The sequence below is a fragment of the Labrus mixtus genome, chromosome 23, assembly GCF_963584025.1.
Source record: "Labrus mixtus chromosome 23, fLabMix1.1, whole genome shotgun sequence".
NCBI lineage: Eukaryota > Metazoa > Chordata > Actinopteri > Labriformes > Labridae > Labrus > Labrus mixtus.
The window spans coordinates 5,521,821-5,548,829 of NC_083634.1; the positions used below are offsets into that span (position 1 = coordinate 5,521,821).

Sequence of the window (27,009 nt, forward strand, 5' to 3'; positions counted from 1 at the left end):
AGTTTTCTGCCTCTTCACAGACTATTCTCTATTTTTTTTTCTTATTGTGCAAATAAATAAATACTGAAATACTAATACTAGGGAGTGTTCCTTGGGACAGTTGTTCTCTAACCTAACACAGCGTGCAGCGTGTGAGGACAGGACAGAACTTAATGTTTGAGTCAGATACTTTCAGAGGACAGCTGACAGGACAAAACAAGCCACATCCCTCACCTTCCTGCAGGGTTGGGCGTTTTTGTGAGTCAAGACATAATGGACATTATTAAGAAAATGGTTATTTTCATTGTCTGGACTTGTTATCGCTGCTCCAGCTCTTCATTTGCTCACTGAAGCCTTTTTCCAGCCTCCTCGTATTTATTCTGCAGAAAGTCAGAGTGAGCTGATGTGAGAACACAGCAGGATATAATCAGGAGAATTCACCTGGAGCAAGTGGGAGGGGGTGGTGACGTTTATTCCCTGGGATCGCTGCACGACCATAGACTGTCTCTAGAAAATTTCAGGATTGCATATGTTGTGTTTTCCCGATGAAGCGTTGCCAAAAAATGTTTGTTTGCAAGTGAGAGAGTGTGGGAGTTAAGTCATTGATGGACACATTGCTCTACTACGCACCGGTCTTATGAAATGGATGTGCAAAAGATTTTTCTCTGATTCTAGGAGCACATATTTGAAAACTACAGTATGCACCTCACAGGAGGAGAGAGGTCTCAGGATGTTGTGAAAAAGACAATAATGAAGAAGCAGATGAGACTATCATGATTGTTTTCTGATTTTATATCAATGCTGTGTGTGTTCGGACGTATTCACAGAATCAACTACAGAGTGGAGAAGAACAAAGTGGCGAGCAGAAAAGAGTCGAGTCAAACCGATCGATCACTCACTCTCTCGCTCCCTGCCCCATCGCTGGAATATTATCTGCTGTGTTCACACATCGACCCACCACGACTTTAAGTGGAAATGTTGCTGTAGGACAAGAAGGAAAATGTCCAAGTAAAGATGGGGAGAAAAACGTGGTCGTTTGCGTTCACACATGCGGCTCACCCTTAAAAGTTGTCTGACTTTTAATGTTGCATCCTGGGACATCGCTCTGTAGCTTTATATTCTCATTTAAAATAAATATGAAGCTATATCTTGTTTTTCTTTTTTATTGTACTTGAACAATAAGAGAGTCAGGAGCAGATGTTAGAGATTATATTTAAAAAAAAACAACTCATTGCTTTGAATGTGAATGTTGTCATGCTGCTGGATGATCCCTCAGGTCACACAGACAGAGCGGCCATCTTCCTGGCTCTGCGTGCTGCTCCAGACTTCCTCTTTCCTTTCGGCTTGATGGAGGGACGCTTGGAAAGGTTCTTGCCCTTACCCTTGGTTTTAAGTCGTTGACTGAAGGACAGACGGGGATCAGATGTTAAAACGTGTAAATTATGGAATCTTTCGATGAAGTGGACAGATTCAATCCTCCGCAGAAGTTTGAACCCTGAGCTCACCTGTTGGTCCGGTGTTGCTCTTTGACGTGACAGGCTTTGCGTTTGTGCTCCAGACTGCCACAGTTGAAGCAGCCCTGCTTACCCTCACTTTGTCCACACGGGTGATCTGGGAGAGCACAGCGGCCACAAGCCTGGCAGTGTCTCCACGCTTAGAGGGAGAAAACAAATCCAGAGCATTCAGGAGCAGAATCTAAAGTTAGAAGGAGGACATACTGACTGCTGCATTGTTGTCAGAGAAGCCAGCACTTCAACATGTTTCCTTAATGTCTGATCATATAGTAAGATCACTTTATCATTTCACTCACTACACATCTTACTGACTGGAACTTTAAGTACCCTGAACATTATCACTCTTTCATATTTACTCACATGGTTTCACACATTTCTGGCATGTTGAGCAGTGCTTCCACTCTCTTCCATCCTGGAGATAATGACAGAGAAACGAGGAGTGTTAAGTCAACATGTGAATGCTTCTCAGAGTGAATGTATTTTGTTGTGACTTCTTACCTTTGACGGGCAGACGTTGCATTTGGCACAGTGTTTGTTGAGAGACAACACGAACCTCTGACATGCAGAGCAAAATCTATGGGGAGGAGAAGACACGAGAGATTTTTAATATCATGTGTTCAGGCAGCAGAGTCTTTACTGTGGAATCTGTTGAGTACAGATCATTGTTAGATTTTCTTTACCACAAAAAAGAGAATATCTTTCAACCTCACATTAGTTTTTTTTAAGCTACAGAGGGGGGCGGGCCTCCTCCCTGCTTGTACGGCCAATAGCAGGGGAGCCGCGGTCTTGATTAGCTGAGGCGGGCGGGTGTGCAAGCAGGAAGACCGTTTGGACTGTGAGCTCCTTTCTGAGAGTTTTGACCACAGACTGATGATTGCTTCTCTGCTTTCTGTTGAGTTACTGTCGCTAGTTCTATGGTATAAAAATGATCTGTCATCAGACACGGAGGAGGATGCGTTGGAGCCAAGCAGACTGATCTGGTCTAGGCAAAGACACATTGCGGCACCGAGGAGAGGCTGCAACAGTTGTTCTGATACGAGAAGATCATTTTCAAAACGTTTGCCGTGCTCGTCGTTATGTTCAGGAAGGAGGAAGGAATTGAAGAAGTTTTGCAGTGGGTCATTCTGTATAGGGTCCTCTCTCTCTCTATATATATATATATATATATATATGGGGTCCTCTATATGGGGGTCCTTGGCATGGCAAAGTTTGGGAATCCTGGTCAGAGACTTTATGTTTCCTCGAGATCCATCTGTCCATAATCCTCATTTTAATCCTTCCCATGTCTTTACTCTGAACATGTGTACACATCTGTTTGTGTTTTTAGTGACCTTTTCTGTATCAGCATCGTGTCGCTGCTGTAAACAGAGCGAGTGTGTTCGTACCTGTAGCCCTCCTCTTTGGGCAGGACGACGTCTTTGGGTGAAATATTAGTGAAGACTCGGACAGGAGACTGTTTCCTGCCCGTCTTCCCGTGTTTGTACAGAGGATGGTTGTCATAGTCCACCTGGGAGAAACAAAAAACAATAATACTGTATTATTTATATTCTTCAGGAGGAACTGTGTGATCTCTTAAAGGCACAGAGCTCATATCTGGACATGAAAACAGTCATTTGTTTTCTTAACTGTGTCTTTGTAAACCTTTTACACGGGGAGTTTACCTGATAGTCCAGCATGGTGAGGGAGGGGAGACACTCGAGGATACGAGGCTCAAAGAAATACGGGAAGATCCACATCATGGAGAGGTCGGAGTTACTGCTGTCTGCACGTACAACGACACAGATGTTAACTTCACACACTGCAGTCTGAGCTCAGGAGGAGGGGCCATGTTTGAGTGTTGTGTTTACAAGCTGCTGCCGACTCCACCTTTAATAAAAAAAATAACTGCAGTGACACTAACCGGGACTCTGCAGCTTCTTCCACATCTGGGACATCAGAGAGAAGCTGTTGGCTAAAGGTTTCACCAAACCGCCGAACGGAGGGTCGGCCACCATCACCACCTTCTCCCCGTCGCTGTCGGAGAGGAAGGTCTGCAGGACGCCACTGGAAGCCTGACGAGAGACTCACACCTTTACTACACTGAACTTTAAGTCGACACGGCACACATTCAAGTGTTTGAACTCTCACCTCTCCTCCGAAGAAGTGATGGTTGAACATGTTGTAGTGACAGAATTCATCCCGGCTGTAGAACTGAGCGTATCTGAAACACAAGAAACTCAATGAATGATCATCATTTAACATTTTAAATGAATCTGAAAACGCTACAGAGTATAAATGAAGCTCTGAAATGAATGCCTAAGTCCTTCCATGACTGCACGGGTAAGTCTGTTTGTATTAATAGCCATCATCAGAGTCTGTTTGTATTATTAGCCCTGATCAGACTGCCAATCCAAGGCCCGATATTTACGTCCCTGTGACGTTTACCCTTCAATCTGAATGTCACTGAGATGTGATGGGAGGACGCAGTGATCCCCCCACTGTAGGCCATAATGCATGTCTGACTGTGTGTGTGTGTGTGTGTGTGTGTGGAGCTCCCACTGTGCGGCGCTCTCTTACGCTTCTGCAACGCCGTAACGCAATGTGAATTAACAGACTGGGACACCGATATTACAGCGTTAAAGAATCGATATGAATGTGTTCAGGTGTAATGAAGGCGGAGCTTCAAACAGCGCTGTTGCAGAACTGCACCATGAAAAGGGCTGTAATGAGACTTTTGTTTTTAGATAGATAGATAGATAATACTTTATTGTCAGACGTAGTCGGAAATTTGCCTTGCGTCACAACAATTAAGACAGGAAACAAAGATATAAACATTTGAAACAACACTCAAACACAACACAACACTCAAGATATAAACATTTGACACAACACTCAAACGCCAAACAAATGCCCAGAGGCCCTAAAGAGGCTGGTTTAACTGCAGTAAACCAGCATCTCCTGTGATGTTTGCATGAAAAAAAGCTGAATTTCTCGATGGAGTCTGGTGGCTCTGAAGAGAATCTCAAAAATGCATTTCCTGTTTGAAAAAGTATGATTCTGTAACGTAGTCAAAGACTTCCATGAACACTCTGAGCCATCACTGGCAGGACAAGCACTTCAAGTCGGCCATTTTTTCACATCCCTGTTGAATAAATGATTTTTTTCCTGCTTCAGGGTGCCTGGGACTTTAAGTTTAGACTGTCATCTCTTCACAATGTTATCAGGACAGTTACTTATTTATTAGTAATTAGGCCTTTATTTTGACGGGGTGCAGTTGCCCTGAAAGATTAAGTTACACTCTCCACAGTTTGTTCTGCAGCTGCAGATTAAAAAACATGAATAAAGCTTTTCCAAAGCTTTGCACCTGTTATTTATTTAGCCTTTAGAGAGAGCTCAAAGGAAGACTGGATTAACCCTTTAGAGACTGAACGTTCAGACGACCTTCAAATGCAACACATCGTCTTTCCGTCTGTACAAACTGGAGGCTGGAAAGTGAGAGCGAGTCTGAACTCATCTTCTGTACACACAGTCACACACGCTAAGCAAACACACTGCTGATCCTGACATGTGTGTATCCAGGTGAGGATAAGCTCTGTGTGTGTGTGTGTGTGTGTGTGTGTGTGTGTGTGTGCAGGCTGCAGCTTGTATCAGAACACTCCCTCAGTGCACCTCCATGCTGCACATTCTTTACAGCGACACACAACTCAGACGCTGCGTAGAGAGACCTCCGGTAAGAACTTCTAAATCAGAATGAATTCATGCTAAACTCGACTTTACATATGTTTTTAATAAATGCAAATATGACTCTTGTCTCTGTAGAGCTTCAAGGTTGATTCCACGATCAACATGATGCTGAAAAACAGGATATTTTACAGCCGTGTCTATGCAAAATATGACACACTGAACACTGAACAAACTTAAAGTTGTTACTTTCTGCAGCAGTTTTGTTTTCAGTTCATCTGCAAGAACAACAAGCTGCCTAGATCTTTGCATGAGTCCAGGACGGGTGTGTTTTTCAGACTTGCCATAAACCTGAAGAACAGGTTTCTCTGCAGCAGAAAGTTAAAAACACAGAAAACTCTGCGGACAATAAAAAAAAAAAAGTAGAAAACATCCGAGGAAGAGGTTTAAATATGTTTCATGTTTTATCTGCTTCACAGAAATGGCAGAAAAAGAGGGTGCAGCTGTTGGTAATGGGAGGTCACCAGCAGCTCAGTCAGCACAGAGCGGTCTTGCGGCGCCCTCTGCAGACTCGTACGGCATACTGCAGGACCCATTCAGCTTCACTTCTCTGGATTCAAACAGCAACAGAACCGTTCAGCCTTTCCCTCGTTCTCCTAAACTGAAGAAGAAGACGGCCAACGCTGGACTGCCCACTCAGGTAAGAAGAGACGGACCATTATGAGATCATGCTGATATTTAAATTAAATTCACTGAGGACATGTTTGAGCTGAAATTGAAAATAAGCTATTTTCTGAGTGGACTTTGCACCAAAGATACGCTGCAGAGGGACCCTTTAAAGAACACTAAACAACATTAGTGCGGACTAACGTCTGCTGAAGCGGTGACGTGCAGACAGTCTATGGTCGTGCAGCGATCACAGGGAATAAACGTCACCACCCCCTCCCACTCGCTCCAGGTGAATTCTCCTGATTATATCCTGCTGTGTTCTCACATCAGCTCACTCTGACTTTCTGCAGAATAAATACGAGGAGGCTGGAGGAGAAACTCCGGGTGAAGTCTGAGAGAAAAATATGAATGTTTCTGTTCACACATGCAGCTCAGCCTGAAATCTGTACACATGTACATGTGTGATTAATTCAGTTTGAAATAACAAGTTGTCAATGTTTGTAACTGTAAACTCTGCAGGAGCAGATGAGCAGACGTTTGGACGAGCTGCAGACGGAGAGATCCAAAACTGCAGCTCACATCCAGTCTCTGAAGAAACGCAGGGCAGACCTCTCTGTGAGTATGAGAGGCTCCTTAATATTTAAAATAATCACTATGTGCAAACATAAAACCATCGACAGTGCAGGTAGGGTAATACCTGTTCCTGTTGGTCCCTGAAGAGGAGCACAGAGGTGATGAAGCAGCAGGTCAGAGAGCGCTTCGAGAGCATGCGTTCTGTCCTCAGTCAGGACGAGCAGACCGTCCTCGACTCTCTGGAGCTGGACCTGAGACAGACCAGGACCAGACTGGACCAGGTCGTGAAGAACTGGGAGCGGCATCAGGACCAGGTCTCTAAGAACATCAGCAGCACCCAGAGAGCGCTGAGCGAGAGCGCGGGGCCGGAGGAGGACGGCGAGGAGAAGGTGTGACTCAGGAGCTGCTCGCTGACTCACTTTGAATGTGAACTAACTGATCCTGTTGTTTTTCAATCAGCGTCTCTGTTTGTGTCTCACCTGCAGGGTCAGAACGAGACTCTGAGGTAAAACTCTTGCACCACTACATGAGGAAGATTCAGCTCCACGGCAGATCTCATCAGTCTCTCTGTGATCTGTTTCAGTCCGAAGAAGCCGGACGCCTCGGAGAAAGAAATCCGACTGAATGACGAGAGACTTGAAAAGCTTCTGAAGACGTTATCGTCGATCTCCAAACAGCTGAGAGCTCAGCTGCAGAGGAAGACTCTACTGTTAGGTACTCAGAGCCGAGCTGTACAGCATGAAGAACGACCTATTGTTAGATATTTTAGTGTCAGAACGCCTTTCAGGAAGTGGCTGTTATATTGATCTCAGTGGAGCCACCAGATTTCATTAACAAAACTTTGGATTCTCTCTTTCATTTCAGATTCTTCTCACATGGTGATCGACAGGCAGACCTGCCACAGCAAGATCGCTGTGACCTCAGATGGGCGTGGCTTGTCTTTCTCAGGCTCCGCCCCTTCCGCTCCAGAGCACCCGCTGCAGTTTGACAAGGTGTGCTGCGCCCTGAGCGGGACTCCTCTTGCAGCTCCTCAGAGTTACTGGGAAGTCGACGTCTGCTGCAGCTCGGCCTGGGCTGTGGGCGTGGCCTACACCCGCTTGGAGAGGAAGGGGCGGGACAAGGGAGCTAAACTCGGCCGGAACAGGAACTCGTGGTGCGTGGAGCTCCGTGGCGGCAACCTGTCCGCCTGGCACAACGACCGGCATGTGACGTGTCAGGGAGTCGGGCAGGCGGCGGTGGGAAAGGTGGGCGTGTGGGTGAATTACGAGAAGGGCCAGCTGGTGTTTTACGACGCAGACAACATGGTGGTCCTGCAGAGGTTCTCGGCAGCCGTGACGCCCGTGTTCGACAGAGCTCACCATCAGTTCACCGAGCCTCTGCACGCCGCAGTGCGCTTCCTCAAACCACCGGAGAACCAGATCTGGCACAACCACCTGGAGCTCTGTCAACTCAACAGCCCCTGACCCTGCGGGACACCGCGAGGTGGACTCTGAAGGTCCCTCTAACCAGGATGTGTTCAATCTTCTCTGTCCATTTACACCCTAACATCAGCTTTGCCAAGAATGCTTCAAGCCTAAAAATAATCTAAATGAACCAACCTGAAGTCGATGTCCAGCAGCAGACTCTTCATCGGCTCGTTTTTGGGCTCCAGGTTTCTCTGCTTGATCAGCTCATGAAGTCTGAAACAATCACCAACAATCATTTATTATTAGAATTTAATAAAAATGTTTATAAACTTAGTCATGTTTCTTTTGTTTCATGTCTATCATCAGCCCTTTTCACTTTCTAATTCATTGGTTCCTAATCTGGGGTCCTGGCCCCTGTACTGAGGGGAGACGCTGCTCTGAGTTTGTCAAAATTCAATTTTAGGAAAAAGGAAAAAGGTTGGGCACCAATGACTTTTGGAATGCATGAAGAAAATATTTGCACTCATAAACCAATGCACACATGTAACCAAAATATCTTAATAATACCTTCTGAAAAAGACCTGCAAGAACAGAGAGGTTCAGTCGAGGGCTGCAGTAATCGATTCTTTTAGAAGTCGAGTATTCTATCGATTCTTCTTCTTCTCTCTAGTCCTTGACTAAAACAGCTTTAAAACACAAGGCCGTCCAGTCCGTGTGAACACACTCACTGTAGACAGTCATGACTCAGAGAAATTTACAGGATAGACTTGATTTCTGTATTTATGTGGAACATGTCGCACATTCTTCCTTAAAGACAGGATTACCCACAATGCCTTGAACAAACCCTCCCATACTGTATGTGCCTCACCTCGGTGTCCCCACACACAGCACCTTCCTGTAGCCCAGGCCTGCCAGGGTGTCGATCAGGAAGTGTGCGCTGCGGTCTGTGAACAGGTACTGAGCGTTACTCTTCTTGTTGTGGAGCGGACGCAGCAGCACGCTGGGCCTCCTCAGCTGGGCAGCGGTGACGTACGAGGTCCCGTGAGACGAGTGAGCCTCGTGCTCTGTGGGCAGGAGCAGCGTCTGACAGTCCTGACAGAACTTCTTCTCGTCCACACGGAGGGAGGAGAACTTTCTAAACCTGAGGGAGAGAATGATCACACGGTTCTGAAAACTCCAGTATGACGGGATTTTGGTACATTTAAACTCGCAACCTGTTTCTACAGAATCTCTTTGTTGGGAGATTAAGATAAAGATTTACTTTATTGATCCTGCAAGGGGAAATTTCGTATTCATCGTTAACGTTGGCCACATACAGTGTTTCACATCCAATCCTGAGTTTCCCTGTGATTCCCACTGACCCTCTCCATCAGAGCTGGACGGGTCACATAATGGGCATTTTCTCATTGGACCGACGCACTTTGGGGCATGTATGACTTATTTTAAATCTTCTTTCTGTCATTACTTATCAACCGCCTACATATCAGGGACAGCGGCTTATTGGTTGTTTTCTTTAAAATGACAGTTTGCTGGTCCAATCACACCTTGGACAGGACGTCAACACAGCTCCCCCTCCCCACTCTGTTTGCTTGAGTTTGAGGGTCAGAACGATCCCTTTGAGAAGCAATGAAGCAAAAAGACTTTTAATCAAGGTGCCCACAGTGTTGAAAAGACACTGCAGTCCTGCATCACGTTCTGCTGCTGGACCTGCTGCAGTCATAAACTCACAAACAGGTGGAGACGTGTGACCCTGCCAGGCAGAGAGCACGGTGATCAGGCGTGTGTCAGGGACACGGAGTGAGGCCGTATCGACAAACGTTTGAGCTAAAGATAGTCTGGCCTATCAGAGAGAGCCAGGTCCCTTTAAAGATGTATGAAAAGCTGTCTGAGGTTCAGTCTGTTGCTCCTCTGTGCTAAAACGTACGCTATGCCAGTGATGGTTAAAAAAAAAAAAAAGAACTCTCACTGACACTGTACAGAGACGTGATGACAGCTGAGCTCAGTGCTTCCCGCATCAGGCAGAACAAAGCTATGACAGGCTGCAGGTGACTCCTTACCTGTTACAGTACTCCTGCTGGCTGTACGGAGGTCCCTTTGACTTGTTCTCTGCTTCTCGGGCCAAGAGTCTGACCTCTGACACCTAAAAGGTAAATGCATTTCAGTCAACAAGAGGTCACCAGACACAGGAGGACTTTTATTATACAGCTGCAGCTTGAAAAATGAGAATACCGTGGAAACGTTCAAAGATACATCCTAGATTTATTACAGCTTACACAGCTGTCCAAAATCAATCAAGAAAAGGGGTTAATAATACTGAAATGTCAGCCTTCTAAACGTGTGTTTATTCATGCACTCATTCTAATTTCTGCATCAATGCAGCGTCACATGGAGCCAATCAGCCTGTGGCACTGCTGAGGTGTTATTGAAGCCCAGGTAGCTTTGCCTTCAGTTCGTCTGGTGTCTCATCTTCCTCTTGACAATAGACCTAGATTAGATTATCTGTGAGGTTCATGTCAGACGCCCTGTGTGAAGTTTCCACAGTCTGTGATTCAGTCCACCGTGCTTGATCAACGCAGCGTCTGCCAGGAGATTTGAGAGCACTTCACGCTGCCGTCTGCTGGCAGGCTTTAAGAAGATGCTGATTTCTTTTTCCAGCAGGACTTGGCAGCTGCCCACACAGCCCAAACTACCAGTAACTGGTTTGCTGACTGTGGTATTACTGTGCCAGTCAGATCGCCTGACCTGAACCCCTCGCAGAGAATCCACGGGGTATCGTCGAGAGGAAGATGAGAGACACCAGACCTAACAACACAGACAAGATGAAGGCCCCTATCAGAGAAACCTGGGCTTCCATAACACCTCAGAAGAGCCTCCACACCACGCCACATTGATGCAGTAATTTAAATTAAAGCAGCTCCGACCAAGTACTGAGGTCAAAAATAAACATACTTCTCAGAAGGGTTGACTTTTCTGTTTTTATAAATCATTTTTTTGGTTCATCTTATCTAATATTTTGAGATCCTGGGTTTTTGGATTTTCATGAGCTGACCAAGATTAAAAAAAACAAACAAATATTTCACTTTATCTGTAATGAATCTAGACTGTATGAAAGTTGCATTTGTCACAGATATAAATGTACTTTAGTAACTGGATGACTATCATAATGGAGGCATGTCTACCTTGTCATCTTCCCACTGGAAGAACTTGCAGTCTTTTCTGTCCCTGCAGGCCGAGCAGGCGTAAAACCTCCTGCCTTTCTCTCCTCTTTTACCGACTTTCTCAAACAGCAGGGTGGGACCTGGTAGAGAGGAAAACATGTCAATGTGCTGATTTAGTCTTCAGTACTTCTACAAGACTGACAAAAACAACCTTCATCTTTAAAAAAAACATACATTTATCCCCCCTTGAACTCTAAACAAACATTCAGCTCAGCTAGCACATGGCTCATTTTAAGACATGTGACGGTCATTAAAGTTCATATTTTACTGCGACAACATTTTTATCCTAAGCCGAATTCATTAACACACCAAACTCACTCGGGAAAATCTCACATTGTCCTTAAATATATGACGTAACAGGAGTAAAAACGTAAAACAACGTAGTTTAGTGCTAATTTCTGACGGTCTTGGTGGTTTTCCTCTAAATATAAACTTACCATGCGGACAACATGGCGCCGTTTTACTCCCCTCTTCAAGAATAACTTCTATTCCGAAAGTGTCGTCGTGTGCCTCAGTTATATCCATGTCGGTAATATCGATACAGAGCTTCTTATATTCACGGTGCAAGATCTAACACGAGACTCTTCTCTGTCAAGTGGGAGCCATGCTGGGTTTTTCTTTTTTAGACGCGCGAATATGACGTCGTGAGAATGTTGTCGCGGAGAATGTGCGTCAGCTACCGACCAAAACAGAGCACAATCTGTTCTGAATGTAATAGAGGATTAATATTGATATCTAGAGCTTTAGCTGCACCACACCGGGAATTATCCTGTATTTGGGTGATAATCACATTATAACAAATTGGATAGATGTTTGTTTTATTACAGAATGTCATAATTTTTAAGGGTTTATTTCCCACGAATTACTTCTTTTAACAGATTTCTTTGGGGGGTAATTTCAAAGAGTCCTCTTAAGAGACAGAGAGCACAAATAACCAATTCATGTGGAAATAAAAATAAATGTCTCAAAATAATGACTTGGTTTATTGAAATGATGAGAAACCCTCCTAAGTAAGCCAAATGTTTTATGTTTATTTTACATGTTTATTTAATTCATCATGACTGCAGGGCCACCGTAAGTATGAAGAGATATATAGACAGGTCTAATTTGACATGTGTTTGAAAAATTGTACATAGGTTTTTATTCTTATTCCTGCACCACTTATGTAAATGTTCTTATACTATAGGTGTAGTTTTTAATTGTACAGGTACAGGTTTAATTTTGATGTATGTAGGGGTTATTTTAACAATTTAACTGCTGCATGATTATTGACATTTCTCAACTTTCTGACTTAAAGTGTCTCCTAATGATGACATGCGCTTGACAGGACCGACAGAAGCTCATATGGATCTGGAGAGAGTTCAGTTTTTGTGTTGAAATATTGGAGTCCTGTGAATATTTTGACAACGTTGGTCAGTGTTATTTCAGTCTTTATTTGAGCGGCTGCATAACCATGTTTTTATTGATGATGTGAATGAATGTCATCTTAATCCAAATTACAGTCAGGCCTATGTTACCTTTAACCAAGAATCAAAATATTTATTTAAAAAAAAATCTAATGAATTGTCTAAAGTTCTTCAACAGACAGTAGGCTAATCTTTTCCCCAAAAGCTGCATTAAGCATTTTTAAAAATAATTGAGCCACTTGGCCAATTGTTTTACAGCACACACAAAGAGCACAAAGACTCAGAATTAGCATTATGATCAAAGATGACTCACAATGCATCAGACACATTGCATAAACAAAGCGAATCAGCCGCAAGAAAGGGGGTCATTAAAATATTCCATCACCTCAGATTTCTCCCACAATGCGGTTTGTTTACACCGAACAGACTGAGCAGGGTTGTAGTCCACATCCAGAAGCACGCAGCTCATTAGAATGAACGCTTTCTTCTTGAAATACTACATTTCCCTCGTCAGCTGCGCCTGCGCCACCAGCACAGTGGCGCTGTCAGCTCGAGGATGCTGAGTGTGTGTGTGTGTGTGTGTGTGTGTGTGTGTGTGTGTGTGTGTGTGTGTGTGTGTGTGTGTGTGTGTGTGTGTGTGTGTGTGCAGGAGCAGTCTGCTGGATGCTGAAGCAGAGCACAGACAAGTTGCCTACTGTTCACCGACCTGAGACAGGAAAGGATGGATGCAGCCCTTCAAAATAAGAGTTGGATACAGATGACTTTGCATGTTAATTGTAGGCTAAAAACTGGAGGGGGTTTTCATTTTCCCTTTATTATTTGATACTGTAAGAATATGGTGGCCCTGGTGGTCAGCTGGATAAATATTTTCCAGGAAGCCAAAAAAATTGACAGCAAAAATATAAAAATAATCACAAACTTACATACTTAATGAATGGGCTTAAAGAAATTCACAAACGTGACAATACATCTTTAAACACAAATACAACATTTAAAGAAAAATCGCAACCAACAAAATAATTCACAAAATAAAAATATGTAATGTAAGCACATTTTTGTTATTGTTATAAGAAATGTTTTTGCAGCTGACCGCAGGGCCACTGTAAGAATATGAAGCTAAAGTAATATGTTTCAATATATTCCAAAAACAGGAGATGGAGCGAGGGGCTTTAAGGTTCTTAATACCTCATTAAAAAAGTTCACCTTGCCCTCTTTAAGTCTACCACAGGTTTTTTATTATCTTTTTTTGTCATTCATTCAGCATTTTGATTTAACAAACAGCCATTTACACTGCTAAAACCTTTTACAAATTACTCCAAGTAGCATATTTAATTTACAAAACCAAAATATAAAAACCAAACTGAGCAGAAAACAACAATACAAACATTTATAATTACTTAAATTTAAATAAGAGAATTAATTAAATATAACATGTAAATAACAATTTATTTTGGGGCTTTCATCAATGTAAATCTCAAGTAATTCAGAGTCTGGAGGAAGTTATTTTTTCTAACTTTTTTTAAAGCCTGAAAAGTGATTAAAATCATTCTTTTGAGAAACTTAAAAAATATATAAATTTTCCGTCCCCCTATAGTCTTCAGTAAGTTTGTTATAAATATGTAAATATTTATTGAGTAAATAATCGAATTTGTACAAACAGCGACATTTTCTAGATGATATTCACATATTAAAGTTTTATTTTTTATTTTTTTTGTGGATAAGGAGGCGGAAGAAGGTGAAGGTGGGACAAAAAATGCATTATTTCTGTAAGTCTGTATCTTGAGCTGAAATTAAGCTTCGTCTGTAAAGTTGAATGATGATGTGAGACTGGGGCTAACATTACATATATCTCGTAAGCTAGCTAGCATGAGCAGGTGTTTCAGTTTAATGAGTTACCGAATTCGTGCTTGGTTGTCATGGTGACAACCTTGTCCTCAGATGGAGTTTCAATTCTGAACTTTTATGTTGATTTAATAAAATAAATAAAAAATCACCTCAGGCTTAAAATGATCATGTTTAAATTTACTAGTCTAAAATCTTAATAATTAATAGAGTTATAATCAAATTATGAAAATTGCAAATGCTGTTTCCCAAACATTATTGATAAAATATTTAATTTATTTTAATATTTTGGCCTGATTAAAAAAAGTATGTAAATTATTTTTACCTAAAATACTACAGTTCTAGACCTAAATAATATGTTTCAATAGCTTGGCTTTATATTTAATTCTGTCTGGACCTGCTCAAGACTTTACCTGGCTTAATCAGATAATGACCACTGTGGTGGAATTTGCTCCCTTGTCTCATACTCAGAAAATAGACCTAACATTCAGACAGACATTTAATTTGAAATCTCCCACCGGAAACACTTTTACGTCTTCATGTTGCTTGACTGTAGTCGCATTTCTCCACCGTGCGCCCACACCCAACCTGCACTGTGTGTCCTCCGTACAGTGAGGCTCCGCAGCCCTGCAGTGTTTGCGGGACATTGTCTCCTCAGTGCGGCTGTTCTTCTCTCCCTCTCTGCCGGCTCAGCAGCACCCAGTTACCGGCCTGGATCTCTGCGACACCCCGGTGTAAACATCTCCCTGCTGCGTTCATCCTGCTGGCTGCAGGCATCATCCATGTACTGTCAATGTGGATAGCGGGCTTATTTACTGGGCATCATCTGACTGGAGAAGACATCTGACTGGCACCATGAGCAGCACTGGTAAGATTTTATTATTGAAAGAGACAAACACAAACACACTTTAAATATCCCCATTGTGTGCCTTGTGTGAGTGTGTTTGCCCTGTTGTAATTTATGCAATTTCTAACCTGCTTCTCGTGCACAATAACATTCTCAGGTGTAAATTTGTGCACAAAATGTTGTTGAAAATAGAGAACAACATGTATCAGTTTGATAATGAAGGCAGACGCTTTAGGGTTTACCTTCATGTAAATATGTGATGCCACAGTAAACACTGAGGCTGCCTTGTTGTTCTGACACAGTTTCAAATGTGTCCCTGTGATTATTAAAGTCATGTGGGTTAATTAGTCAGGATGTAGAGACACCCACAGAGGGTTTGGTGGCTCTGCAGTCACTCCTGGTTTTTAAAGATGCACGGCTGTTTGTGTGTGCAGCAGGCCCAGACATCCTGCTGGGCTGCTGTCACAGCTGGATGAGTTGAGTCTGAAAAATGTAACGCGGAGCTGGTCCTTATTACAGTCTGTTTGCTGTCAAGTCCTGCAGTGTTTGTTTTGCATTATGCAAATAAATATGTGGAATGCAGCACGAGGCGATGATGTACAACTTCTTAAAAACAAGTACAGTCAGTTTTCTGGGTTTACTAGCGAATAAATGCAGTTAAAGGTGGAACTACATGGTCAGACTGCCAGGGAATAGCGATATTGTGTGGTCATTCTTTTGTCGTGAAGGTGTGAGTTCATGTCACAGTGGCTCACATTTTACTCGGGACTCCCCCGGGGTTATGTCAAGGACCTTTAGGGGACACCATGTCACAAACTAGAGAACAGACAAGCCTGCTTTCCAGACACGTCAGCAGGAAATCTGATTTATTGTAAGAAGGAAATCAAAATGTTTGTCCTTTTACAGTCAGAGTTTGAGGTATAGAGAATGAAGTTAAGATAGTCTACATGTTGAGCAACAACAACAGTCATTGTAGTAAACAACTAGTGGAAATAACCACACAGGCAGTAGAGATAAAACTACCTGAAATGATCAGACTTGCCTATTTGTTATCATTTTTTAGCCGTAACTGTGACATCAAAAGATATTTAAAGAGATTTGATCACTTTTGTCTGACGTTTCTGCTTATTCTATGTCGGGTGTTACTAAAGCAGTTTGAACACATGCGCTCCTGAAAATTTTAAGAGGATTTTGAGGGGACTACCTCTGAAATCCTCCTGATCTGGTTGTTCACACATGCACCTCTCAGCAGGAGACTATCCCTGTCGGACAGGAGGGGGGGCGGGGGCAGGGGCGGTCTCCTGAGCCAAGACCTGACGTAAAAAGAACGACTCAAAAGTGGGGGACAAAGCACTAAACGAGTCCGCTATACGACACTATGATGAGAATATTTGCCATTATGGTCATGCACAGAGCTTCCAACTTTAAAATAGTTCAGCCCTTAAACAGACAAAAGGCTGACAGTTGTGGAAACAAGGGATCCACCTAGAGTCTGATTTCCCTCTTGATTTTAACGATTATTAAAATTCAGACGAGTCGTCCAGTCTTACGGGAAGAAAACACCCAATATTTAGCCCCAACTTCTTGTACTGGTCTCAACATTGTCCTGAAACATAATGTGCCTCTCCTATTTAATTGCGGTTTGAAACCTGCTCATCACATTCTTCAATAACGAGATTGACGGCTCTTTTAAACGCCACAGACATTTTGTCCCTTTTGATACGGACATCACCCTGCTGGTAAACAAAGTCAAACTGGTTTGCAGAGTTTGCCTAACGTTAGCAGCGCTAGCATGGTCAGCCTTCAGTCCACACGTGCCTGTGCTGAGTGTGATCGTGGATCGAGTGGTATCAGCCAGCTCCTGCCAGACGCCATCTGACCCCTGTGCTGGTTAAGAGAAGAGAGCAGGCCCATTAACCAGCGCCTCAGCCTCCTAGTGGCAGGTGGCTGCATTACAGCTCAGACATAAGTGGCATTGTGGGCCTGCCCTGCATTAATAAGACAATAAGTAATAATACGTTTTATATTTGCCCTAATCTAGTGAAAATAAAAATACAGGATAGAACTGTGAACAGAATCTGGAGCCCTTTAATGAATGTAGCTCTCTGTAAACAGAAGCACAGATGACCTGTCGATGCTCTGCAGCACTGCTGGAGCCCTTAATGAGAGTGCTGCCGTTTGTCTGCGAAGTCGAGACGGGGGAAATTCATTAGCAGGCCTCTGCAAAGTGCAAACCGAAGAGACAAACAAGGAAATGTTTGTGTAGACTTTCCTGCTTCTTCTTCTTCTTCTTCTTCTTCTTCTTCTTCTTCTTCTTCTTCTTCTTCTTCTTCTTCTAATGATGATGTCTTTTAAAAACTGCGACCCTTTAACTTTTGAATAATGTCGGCTGGATGTGTGAGAGGACTTCAGAGGAACATTCATTTCAGATCTCTACCTGTGTGTGTGTGTGTGTGTGATGACAGCTGGTCTCCACATGCAGCTACGATAAACACTGGTAGGTGTGTGTGTGTGTGTGTGTGTGTGTGTGTGTGTGTGTGTGTGTGTGTGTGTGTGTGTGTGTGTGTGTGTGTGTGGGCGCAGAGCGATACAGTTGGATTTCAATCGAGCTGTCTTGCCAGAATTTAATTTCGAAGGTCATGTGGGTATCAGCCTTTGCAGATGGAGTGTCTAAAAGCATGAAGAGATACTTTTTACAGCTCATCCTCTTGTAACAGCATGGTTGTTTAAAAAACATTAGAACAGGTAATACAGGCACGGTGGCAGTGAGGAGGTTCCTGGTTTGAATCCCCGTCTGTCAGGAGCCTCTCTGTGTGGAGTTTGCATGTTCTCCCCGTTCATGTGTGGGTTCTCTCCGGCTTCCTCCCACAGTCCAAAGACATGCTCGTTATGTTAACTGGTGACTCTAAATTGTCCGTAGGTGTGAATGTGAGTGTGTCAGCCCTGTGGTTGACTGGAGAACACGCAAGGGTCTATCCCACATCTCTCACCCAATGACAGCTGGGATCTGCTCCAGCCCCCTGCGACCCGGAACAGGAAAAGCGGTATAGATAATGGAAGCATGGATGGATGAAAGAGCTGTACAGTTTGTGTTGCGATGAGCAAATATGACCCAGGGAGTGTGCATAAAGTTGACTTTATGAAAAGCAAATAGAAGGTGAAAGGTAAATATGTAAAGGATTTAAAGATTTTGAGGCTTAATGTTCATACAACACATGAATAAACGTATAGTCTTTTTTTCTAATCCCACCTGGTCCTGTGACCTGATCCTGACCCCCTCTTATCCTGCTTCTGTCCCAGTTCTGTCACTTTAAATTAGGGCTGACAATTAATTGCAATGCGAGTATTTGCAGTTAACGAAACTTGAAAAATGAAGATGATGCGGAATAGAAGTGCAAAATCCTGCAGTTCATCGTGTGTCCACTAGAGGCCGGCTCCAGTAACACTGGAAGTCACATACACACCACAGCCAAAAAAGCGTTTTTTTTTCAGCTTTTATTATCGGGGATTGTGACTCTAAAAGGTTGAGAACCACTGCTGTAAAGAACTCTCCATGGTATACCTAACACCTTAAAGGCTTTATATGTGATTTTTTTGATCCAGCAGATGTCGCCCTTGAGCACCAGCATGAAACCAAAACAACTCGCGGTGCATTGTTGTGTTAGCATGCTAATGCTAGCGATCTTTATTATGCTCGTATCTTCACACTGCATGTAAATGTACCTGAAATGAGCGTGTTCTAGAAACACAGTTAAGCAGTGAGTACAGTATGTTATTCTTCTTTTCTCTAGTCCCTCAATTAAACAACTTTTATACACGAGGGGAGGAGTCAGTCGGCCGTCCCGGCGATGTAAACAAACTGAAGGTAGGACTCTGAAAACTCTGAAAACATCACAGACAGTGGGACTCGGGTGTTACACCCATTGTAGACAGTCATGACTCACAGAGTTATTTTCAGAGGACATACTTGATTTCTACATTTAAGTGTGAAACATCACATATAAAGACTTTAAAAATTTGCCTTAATCAGCAACAATTATTGCAACTGCAGAGAGATTAAAAACCTTTGCAGACTTCTTAAATGTCACATATTCATGAATTACTATTTCTTTCCGGGTAAAATCTAGAACTTCTTTTAAATGCCACAGTAAATAAGAACATGCCTTTTTTAAGCAGCTGTGTATCTACATGTAGCAGGACAACATCACTGTCGTATCGAGCCTCCAGCTGCTGCTGCTGTGGCTCTGAAGGTCAGCTGGATGAGGAACATTTCACATTCCTATGAATCATATCAAAGTTGCAAACACTCAGAATCATCTTTTTCTCCCCATATTGTCCTTAATCCTACAAGATAGATGTCAGATCAAATGTTGAGGCTTTTAAAATGTAGATTTCAACAGATCTTTATTGAGAGATCTGTGTCAGTGTGGCTGTTTAGTGCCACTAGTGTTCGACTTTGTTTACCTCGTTAAAAACCACAGGAGTGGTGCAGTCACGTTCAAATAAACCGTCCAGTCAGAACAGGCTTGGCATGAACACACCCTCAGCTGTCAAATCAACCTGCATGCCAGTTTGCATTCTTTTCATTCCAAGAATTATATTTACGCCGCCTGTTTCCTGTTCTTTAAATCAGTTAGTCATCTGTTTTTAAGGTAGCTTCGTAGACAGCACTGAGCCCCGCCTTCACCCATGGGAGTAATGAGCGGTGACTAACAGGGCTGGATAGTCGTAGATTAACCCGTTCAGTCAGTCCTGCACAGATTAACGCCTCAGGTCACACGAGGAGAGTCCTGATCGATTCTCTGTTTCCCCGGCTGTTTTCTGTGTTTGTGTTCAGTCTGCCTGTGAGAATCTGCTGACTCACAAACTCACCTCATGGCTGCTGGCAGAGAGCTGGGAACAATATCACACATATATCATTAAATCTGTGTTGTGCAGAGCTGTAGCTTAGTTTAATGCTGTCATCAGCTTCCTCAGCAGTAACACATTAGTCTCAGTGGACTTCAGCAGCGTCTTGAAGCACCTGTGCAGCGCTGTGAATGAACCGCTGTGTCACTAACCATCTCTGTTGTCTGTGGACACGAGTCTCCTGACTTCATCTTCAGTTTGAAACTCTGCTGCTTTGTACGATAAGAACAGAACTCATCTGTGTGTCGGACAAACAGACAGACCAGCTCCAGCGCTACTTTGGTATAAATTGTAGTCACTGTAAATTTCCTCAATACAATGTCTAACATTAAAGTCAGGGTTGATCATTTCCTCCAGATCCACTTTTTCAGATTTTGGTTGAAATTGTCTTTAGGTCCTGACAGACATTAATAACTCATGTTCTCTGAAAAAAAAATGAAGAAAATCCGTCATCTGTAGCAGTTGTAAGTCTGTAAAACCTTCGACCAATGTCTGCCACGAGGTACCAATCTGATGAACCAATCACACGCCTCCCTGTCTCCCTGCTCGCTCTCTACCTCTTGTGTTCACTAGCTCACACTCAAAGCGCGTCACTGATGACGGAGTTTATACTGTGAGTTTACTTACCGCTGAATGAGACTGAGGGAATGCTACTTTCAAAATCATGCTAGTTTTCGAAAACGACCAACCCTGCCTTTTATACCATCTTTGCCCCAGAAACTTCTGATTGAGGACGAACCGGTGAGCAGTTACAGCCACAAACACACTCGTGTATCATTATCTTCTGGCTGCCGTGATACCGTTGAAGTTCGGCTCTCTGGCTTTAAATTGATGTGTGTCAATGAGTCCCCATGTTCAGACGCAGCAGTGTGCGGGAGTGTTGCTCTGAAATGTGTGTGTTGCCTCCAGGTGTGTGTGTTTGTGTGTTTGTGCGTCACTGTGTGTTCTCTGTCAGGTTTGAGGATATGTGTGTTTGCTCAGGTGGTTTGTACATGACAAAGTGTTTGTACAGGAGAGAGGAGAAAGGTTAAATACTCTGCATGCATGAATTTGCATGTTCTAGACATGATACTTAAAGATGTACTTGTGGGCCAATCAGTGCCCTCGATCTCCTGCTTACATCACAGATTATTTGCTGTATAATACAGTTTAGGACTCATGAATACAACAACACTCTCAACGTCTTTTAGGGGTGTAATGAGACATTCAGCTAACGGCAGCCGATCTTACATGGAGGGGTTTGTTAGGAACTTTATCCTCAGATATCTTCAGTGCTTCGAGTAAACACAGTAACGTGTTGTAACATTACTAACGTTAAAGGTACTATATGTAGAATTCGTTTAGAATTTTACACCAAAATGTCTAAATTAATCAGAAAAGTTATATACATTGTGTACTTACATTACCTCAAATATTTCCAACCGTTATCAAAGCCAGAGAAATCCTTCATTTTATAGATGTACTGTAACATAGAGCCACCATGACAGAGCCGCCATGTCATACACGACATGTTTATCGTTGCCGTGGAAACATGCTACGTCAAAAGGCCGCTGCATAAGTAAGCGTCAGCTGCTACTGAAATAGCCCTTTCCTACCATCCACCCACCCACCATCCCACAAAGGTTTCCTTGATAATTACTAAGGCACAGAGACTAGGATTTAAACTTGCAGCGCAACAACCTCTACTGAGTCAGGGGCCCAATCAAAAGACCCTTCAGGCTAATGAGGTTTCGGTGTCATGGAAGTAGGATAAGAAGGGTTCCCAAGTCCTAAAAAACTTTTTTCTCAGAGCCACTGACAGAAAAAACGTAGCATCTCCAGTTGGAGTCAGGAGGTTACATCCCGAAGCCATTGACCAAGCATTGCTTTATACATTTTTAAAGGTTAGATAAAAAAAAAGAGTCCTAAAAAATGGAAACCCCGGGCTGTCTACACACTAGACCACCCACTTATTTGTATTTTTAATGTCTGTGCGTTCTTTCTATTGAATAGATATTCATTCTTCTAGCTGTTTAAGTCACTGCTGTTGCAGTGTCTGAATGATAACATGCCAGAGAACTGATGGGCAGATCCAGGCTGCAGTCAGGCTGACACCACAGCTCTTCTTATTGGGATAAATACTGAGTGACCTCACTGGTGCTAAGCCTCTGCACTGAGGCTGCACAAACACACACACTGCATACTGTATACTCTCTCTCTCACACACACACACACACACACACACAGTTGTAATTAAGCTGACAATGTGGTGTGGGCTCGTGACATTTCCCTGCAGCCTGCTATTCTCCATGGGCCTTTGATGAAGGGAAGAATGGCATTTTGTTTGTCCTCCATGACTGCACGCACTGAACAGTTTATCATCACAGTTTTTGATGAGCAAACTTTATTTTGTGGATTGAAGAAGAAATAACTAATATTAGTATCTTCTTTAGATAAACATACAATGTAATTTATATCTACAGTATATTCATGTTTTAATTATTTGTAGGATGTAAAGCCTGTTTTAAAGGAGCAATATGTAAATCTGATCATAGAGAGTTGTCTCTCCCCCCCCCTCCTCTCTAGAGTCCATGCTCTCACAGGTCACCATGTGGTGGACTCTGAAGCTTCAGTGTTTATCCAGCTCTGCATCGGTCTGTAAACCTTTCTGTGTTCTAACCTCTCTCCATTTTTCAAAAGCATCTCCAATATTGATCCTAGTTTGAGCACGCTGCAACACCTGTTGATTTCCTGTTTGCCTGGCAAACCGAGGGGAAATTGACCGGACTGTAAGTGTGTTTCCTTGTCTGACTTCCTGTCCGGGTCGTTCTATTCTGTCCAGGTAGACCGCCTCCTTTTCATTATGACGTAAGCTACTTTGAATAACTTTTGAAACTGTCTTTCTGTGCAACCTTATTTCATTGGGAGCAGTTTCCATTAAGGATCATGTTGCAGCCATTACTGGAAAACTGCTGGCTGAAATAATTTACTGGAGCAATTCCCAAACGTTTCATCACGTCTTAGTCATTTATACCTCAGAAATGGACTTATGATCAAAAATACTAGGATTACCGTTCATTATTATGCTTAGCTCCCATATATCAGAGTAAAAGGAGAAGACTGTGTGCATGTTAAGCATTTCAGCTTACCTAGCATACCTAGCTAAAAAAAATCAGAACCTGGGGAAAACTGCAAGCTTTGCATAATGAAAAGCACAAAAGGACCATTGATATGTGTATTACAGATGAATTCAAATAAAAAATCTGCAACAGAGATGTTAAAATATTTGATCCAAAAAGAAACGAGCTCCCTCGGGATGTCCTATCGCTGATTGCTTTTCACCAAAGATCCCTCGCCGAGTTTCCACCGAGTCATGCTTTATTCATTCTCTCCTGCGTGCCTCACAGCTCCAGCATGCAGCAGCGTGGAGTATTAATTGAGTCTTCGGAGCTGAACACGCTGAGTGTGTGACATTTAGGTGTGACAGCAGCCATCAAGGTCAGCCGTGCATTTTACTGGGAGCTGAAATATTCAGTAAACAGAGTTATGTTACAGACGGTGTCCAAGCAGCCGCAGCATGTTCATTAAATCTCTGCAGCTGTGCGGTTTAATGAAGTGAAATAATAAGGAAACTGCTCATGTGATAACCTTACTGATATTGAATTTAATAAGCAGGACTTATTTTATTATTTTTATGTCATTTATCATGTTTGTATATTTCTATTAAGATATATTAGCAAGTTAATTTTCTTAGCTCTTCATGAACTCTAACCGGCAGTTTCCTAATGATCGTGCACCAATCTGTGCTTTCCGGAGCTCATCGCGCCGTCCCTAGTATTTAATGCTCTTATATCGACTGCACTTGTCTGGAAGCCAAATGTGGGTGATTTTGTTAGACCACCATCCAGACAGGGGCTATCCGTAGGGGTGGCCACCAAAAGCCTAAACTGTGATTGGCTATTTTCCCTGTCAGAGGCGGGACTTATGTTAAAACCGACTATTAGTTGTTTTTTATGCAAAGGCTGCTGGTAGTGCACTTTAACTATCAATGTAGGTTTCTTGTACTTTAAATTTAAATGATAAACTTTGCACATCTTTTTCATTAGACAGGTTCATAGGAAAGTAACGCACTCTGTCTAATTGCAATAACTTGTGACATGTCAGGACCAAAACATGGCAAGTTATACTGTGCAGGAGTTTGCGTTTACTTTTTTAAGTACTTTAAATTGTGACTTTGAACATAAATCTTCTTTTCTAGAAATTATTGGGGAGTTAAGAAAGGGTAAATAACTAATATTTATTGGTGCGCACATCACACTTCAGGCCCCCCCTTCAGAAGTCAGTGCCCCAGTTGGGCCACCCCAGTCACAAAAAGTCTGGAAACACTCCTGCATCCAGAGCATCCAAGACCAGAGTCTTGTTCAGTCAACAGCACCAGTTGTGTTTCTTCATTTCTTGAATTTGTCCCCTTTTAGTTTCTCAGTGAAACAGTTTGGGTGTTCACTAACACTCGCATTGTTTGAGTGCATTGAGTGTCGCTTTTGTCATCTACTCCAAATGTGACCCAGAAAAATCTTCATAGAGATTTCTTGATGCAGACTCTCACATATACATACAGAAAGAAATGATTTATTCAGTTCACTCAGCTCCTCATATGACACTTTTATAAATAACCAACACTCCTCCCTTTTACCCAAAGATCAAATGAATCTATTCTCTCTCTCTCTCTCTCTCTCTCTCTCTCTCTCAGTGCGCTGTGTGACAACTCATCTGACAACCCAGAGTTTGTGTTTGATGTAACAAACACCTCACAATCTTTCACTGTACAGTGTATCTGCAGCTGTTCAACCGACGCTGCAACATGATTAAAAAAGATAAATGCAACAAAGGGGACAAGGTCTTGAGTATCCCGGCATCATCTCAGCTTTGATCACGTTACCCACCACTGTCATATGTCCCCCCAAATGTCTTTAAATGAGGACATGTTACACATAAATACAGCAGAAATCCAGTCTATCCTGTGTAAATGTGTCTCTGAGTCATGACTGTCTACAATGAGTGAGAAGCTCGAGTCCTGCTGGCTGTGTTGTTGTCAGAGCCGTGTTTACATGGACGGGACGGATATAATAATAATATAAATGATAAATATAATATTTTTGCACAAAAAAGACTTATGTGGACCAAAAGTCTAATTTGTACAAACCAGTCGTTCTTTAAAATATCAAATAATGAACCAGTTAAATGTTTCAGCTCTGCTTTTGTTAGATATAGAACAAACCGTACTTAAGTTTAATTAAGTTGTGCAACATTAGTGCAGTACTTGAGTGAATGTGATTAGTTACATGAGTACACTTCCGCCTGGTCTATGTTTAGAGACTGTTGTCAGGTGCATCATGGGAAAGTGTGCGGCGAGCTTGAGCGCTCACTGTGCACTTAAAACCTGGATCAGATTCCTGCTATGTGGCGAGAAGAAGAGAGATCGATGATCCAGTGAATTATTCATCAGTTCACTTTCTCCTGATCGTGTGTGTGTGTGTGTGTGTGTGTGTGTGTGTGTGTGTGTGTGTGTGTGTGTGTGTGTGTGTGTTGTGATTGATTGTTTCTGTAGACTGGACTGTAGTGTGCGGCTCTGCCTGCATATAAGAGAATCTTTTATTACACAGTTTTTCCTCTAACTTTGCTCCTCCTCTTGTTTTGTTTCTTCAGTATCTTTAAAGAAAAGAAAAGAAACTCTTTCCTTCTTTCTCTCCCCTCTTTAATTTTCTATTTCTAGGGGTGTCCCTAACTTTGGATTTACAGAGTCGAATCTGATTGGTCAGATTTTGCCTATCGACAACTTATAGTCAAATGTCCTTTTTTGCGCGTCCACTGTCCCTGATTTGTACTGTAACTTCTGTAATAATAATGTTGTTTTTTTTATTGCGATAAATCTAGATGTCGGCTGCATTCTGACCTTTTGATACCTCACTTGGCCTTTTACCACCTTCCACTCTCTGCTCCCAGCCTATAACAGCCAATGAGAGCCTGAGTTGAAAGAAGGTGCCCGCCCCTGTTTTGATGAACCAAAATCCACTCAATTGCACGCGACTGTGCTGATGACTGAGCTTCCTTGTAGCCAATGAGATTCTTATAGCCATGGATATATGCTTCTTCAATCAATAACTGGCATCACAAAGGCAGGAAGAGCGCCTCTAACGCTAAACAGACTTGTGACAAAGGCCTGTCTTATTTCAATAGCAGTACGATCGTTTTAATGATTTTTGGAAGCATTTGAACACATTCTGAAACTGCAGATTGTTAGCTTTCAAAAGAGACCATATATCTTTGTTCTCCTAACAGTTTCAGAACAGCATTCATTATCTCGGGGTATGTCTGGATAGAAATATTGCAGCGTAGTTCCTCTCTTCTTCTTGTCTCCCGTCTTACCTCACACCTCCTCTCCTTTTCATTAATTTCCCTTTCTTCGTCTTTTGCAGCTTTCGCACATCCCCAGCGTAAATGAACCAATTAACCAGATTAACACGCGCGAGTGCCGTGTGTTTTAGGAGGTTTAAAGTAAGAACATAAATGTAGGTCATGCCAGTGCATGGTGTTTTTGTTTTTTTTGTGTGCTCTTAAATCTCTGCTTAAGACCAGAGGAAAGTGTTGTGAAGATGCAGATTTTGCTTCATGTTGAGCCTCCCTGCTGATCACTAATCCTGAACATGAGCTCTATAGTGGAGCTCCGGCTTCTCTGTGTGAGTTTGTCTATACTCATGAGGACCAGATGAGGTTGAGAAGATGCTATTTTGGGATCAGAGCTAGAGTTTACATTTAGGAGGAGAAACAGAAATAGGTTTTTAGAGAGTTGAGGTTGTAATGTTCTCTTGTATTGATTTTTCCCCCCTCATTTTAATATGCTCAGTATATTACATGCTTCATTATGTTGTTGGACTGGAGGGTGTTCCCCGTGTTTTTATGCATGTGTAATCTACTCATGTGAGCATGCATGCACAAGACAAAGGCCAG

The 27,009-nt window shown here is 42.7% G+C and overlaps 3 protein-coding genes across 3 annotated transcripts in view; 2 read left to right on the plus strand and 1 right to left on the minus strand.

The window, feature by feature from the left end:
* Positions 1-1,128: 1,128 nt before the first annotated feature.
* zcchc4 (zinc finger, CCHC domain containing 4) lies at positions 1,129-11,637 on the minus strand. Its single transcript, XM_061031120.1, has 13 exons — positions 11,457-11,637; positions 10,981-11,099; positions 9,859-9,941; positions 8,670-8,942; positions 7,994-8,074; positions 3,621-3,693; positions 3,394-3,544; positions 3,155-3,255; positions 2,879-3,000; positions 1,992-2,067; positions 1,854-1,905; positions 1,485-1,632; positions 1,129-1,380 (listed from the first exon to the last, which is right to left on the minus strand). Exons 1-13 carry the CDS (start codon positions 11,542-11,544, stop codon positions 1,257-1,259), a joined length of 1,491 nt encoding a protein of 496 aa, XP_060887103.1. The 5' UTR covers positions 11,545-11,637; the 3' UTR covers positions 1,129-1,256.
* Positions 5,109-8,134, plus strand: si:dkey-219e21.4 (E3 ubiquitin-protein ligase TRIM62). Its single transcript, XM_061031121.1, has 7 exons — positions 5,109-5,202; positions 5,633-5,853; positions 6,342-6,437; positions 6,542-6,784; positions 6,881-6,900; positions 6,979-7,109; positions 7,260-8,134. The coding sequence occupies exons 2-7, from the start codon at positions 5,635-5,637 to the stop codon at positions 7,856-7,858; spliced, it is 1,308 nt and encodes a 435-aa protein (XP_060887104.1). The 5' UTR covers positions 5,109-5,202; positions 5,633-5,634; the 3' UTR covers positions 7,859-8,134.
* Positions 11,638-14,829: 3,192 nt separating the features above from the next.
* ablim2 (actin binding LIM protein family, member 2) overlaps positions 14,830-27,009 on the plus strand; it is an 85,320-nt gene continuing 73,140 nt past the window's right edge. The window contains exon 1 of the mRNA XM_061031366.1: positions 14,830-15,135. Within this exon, the coding sequence (XP_060887349.1) occupies positions 15,123-15,135 (13 nt within the window). The 5' untranslated portion in view covers positions 14,830-15,122. The remainder of the gene's footprint in view (positions 15,136-27,009) is intronic.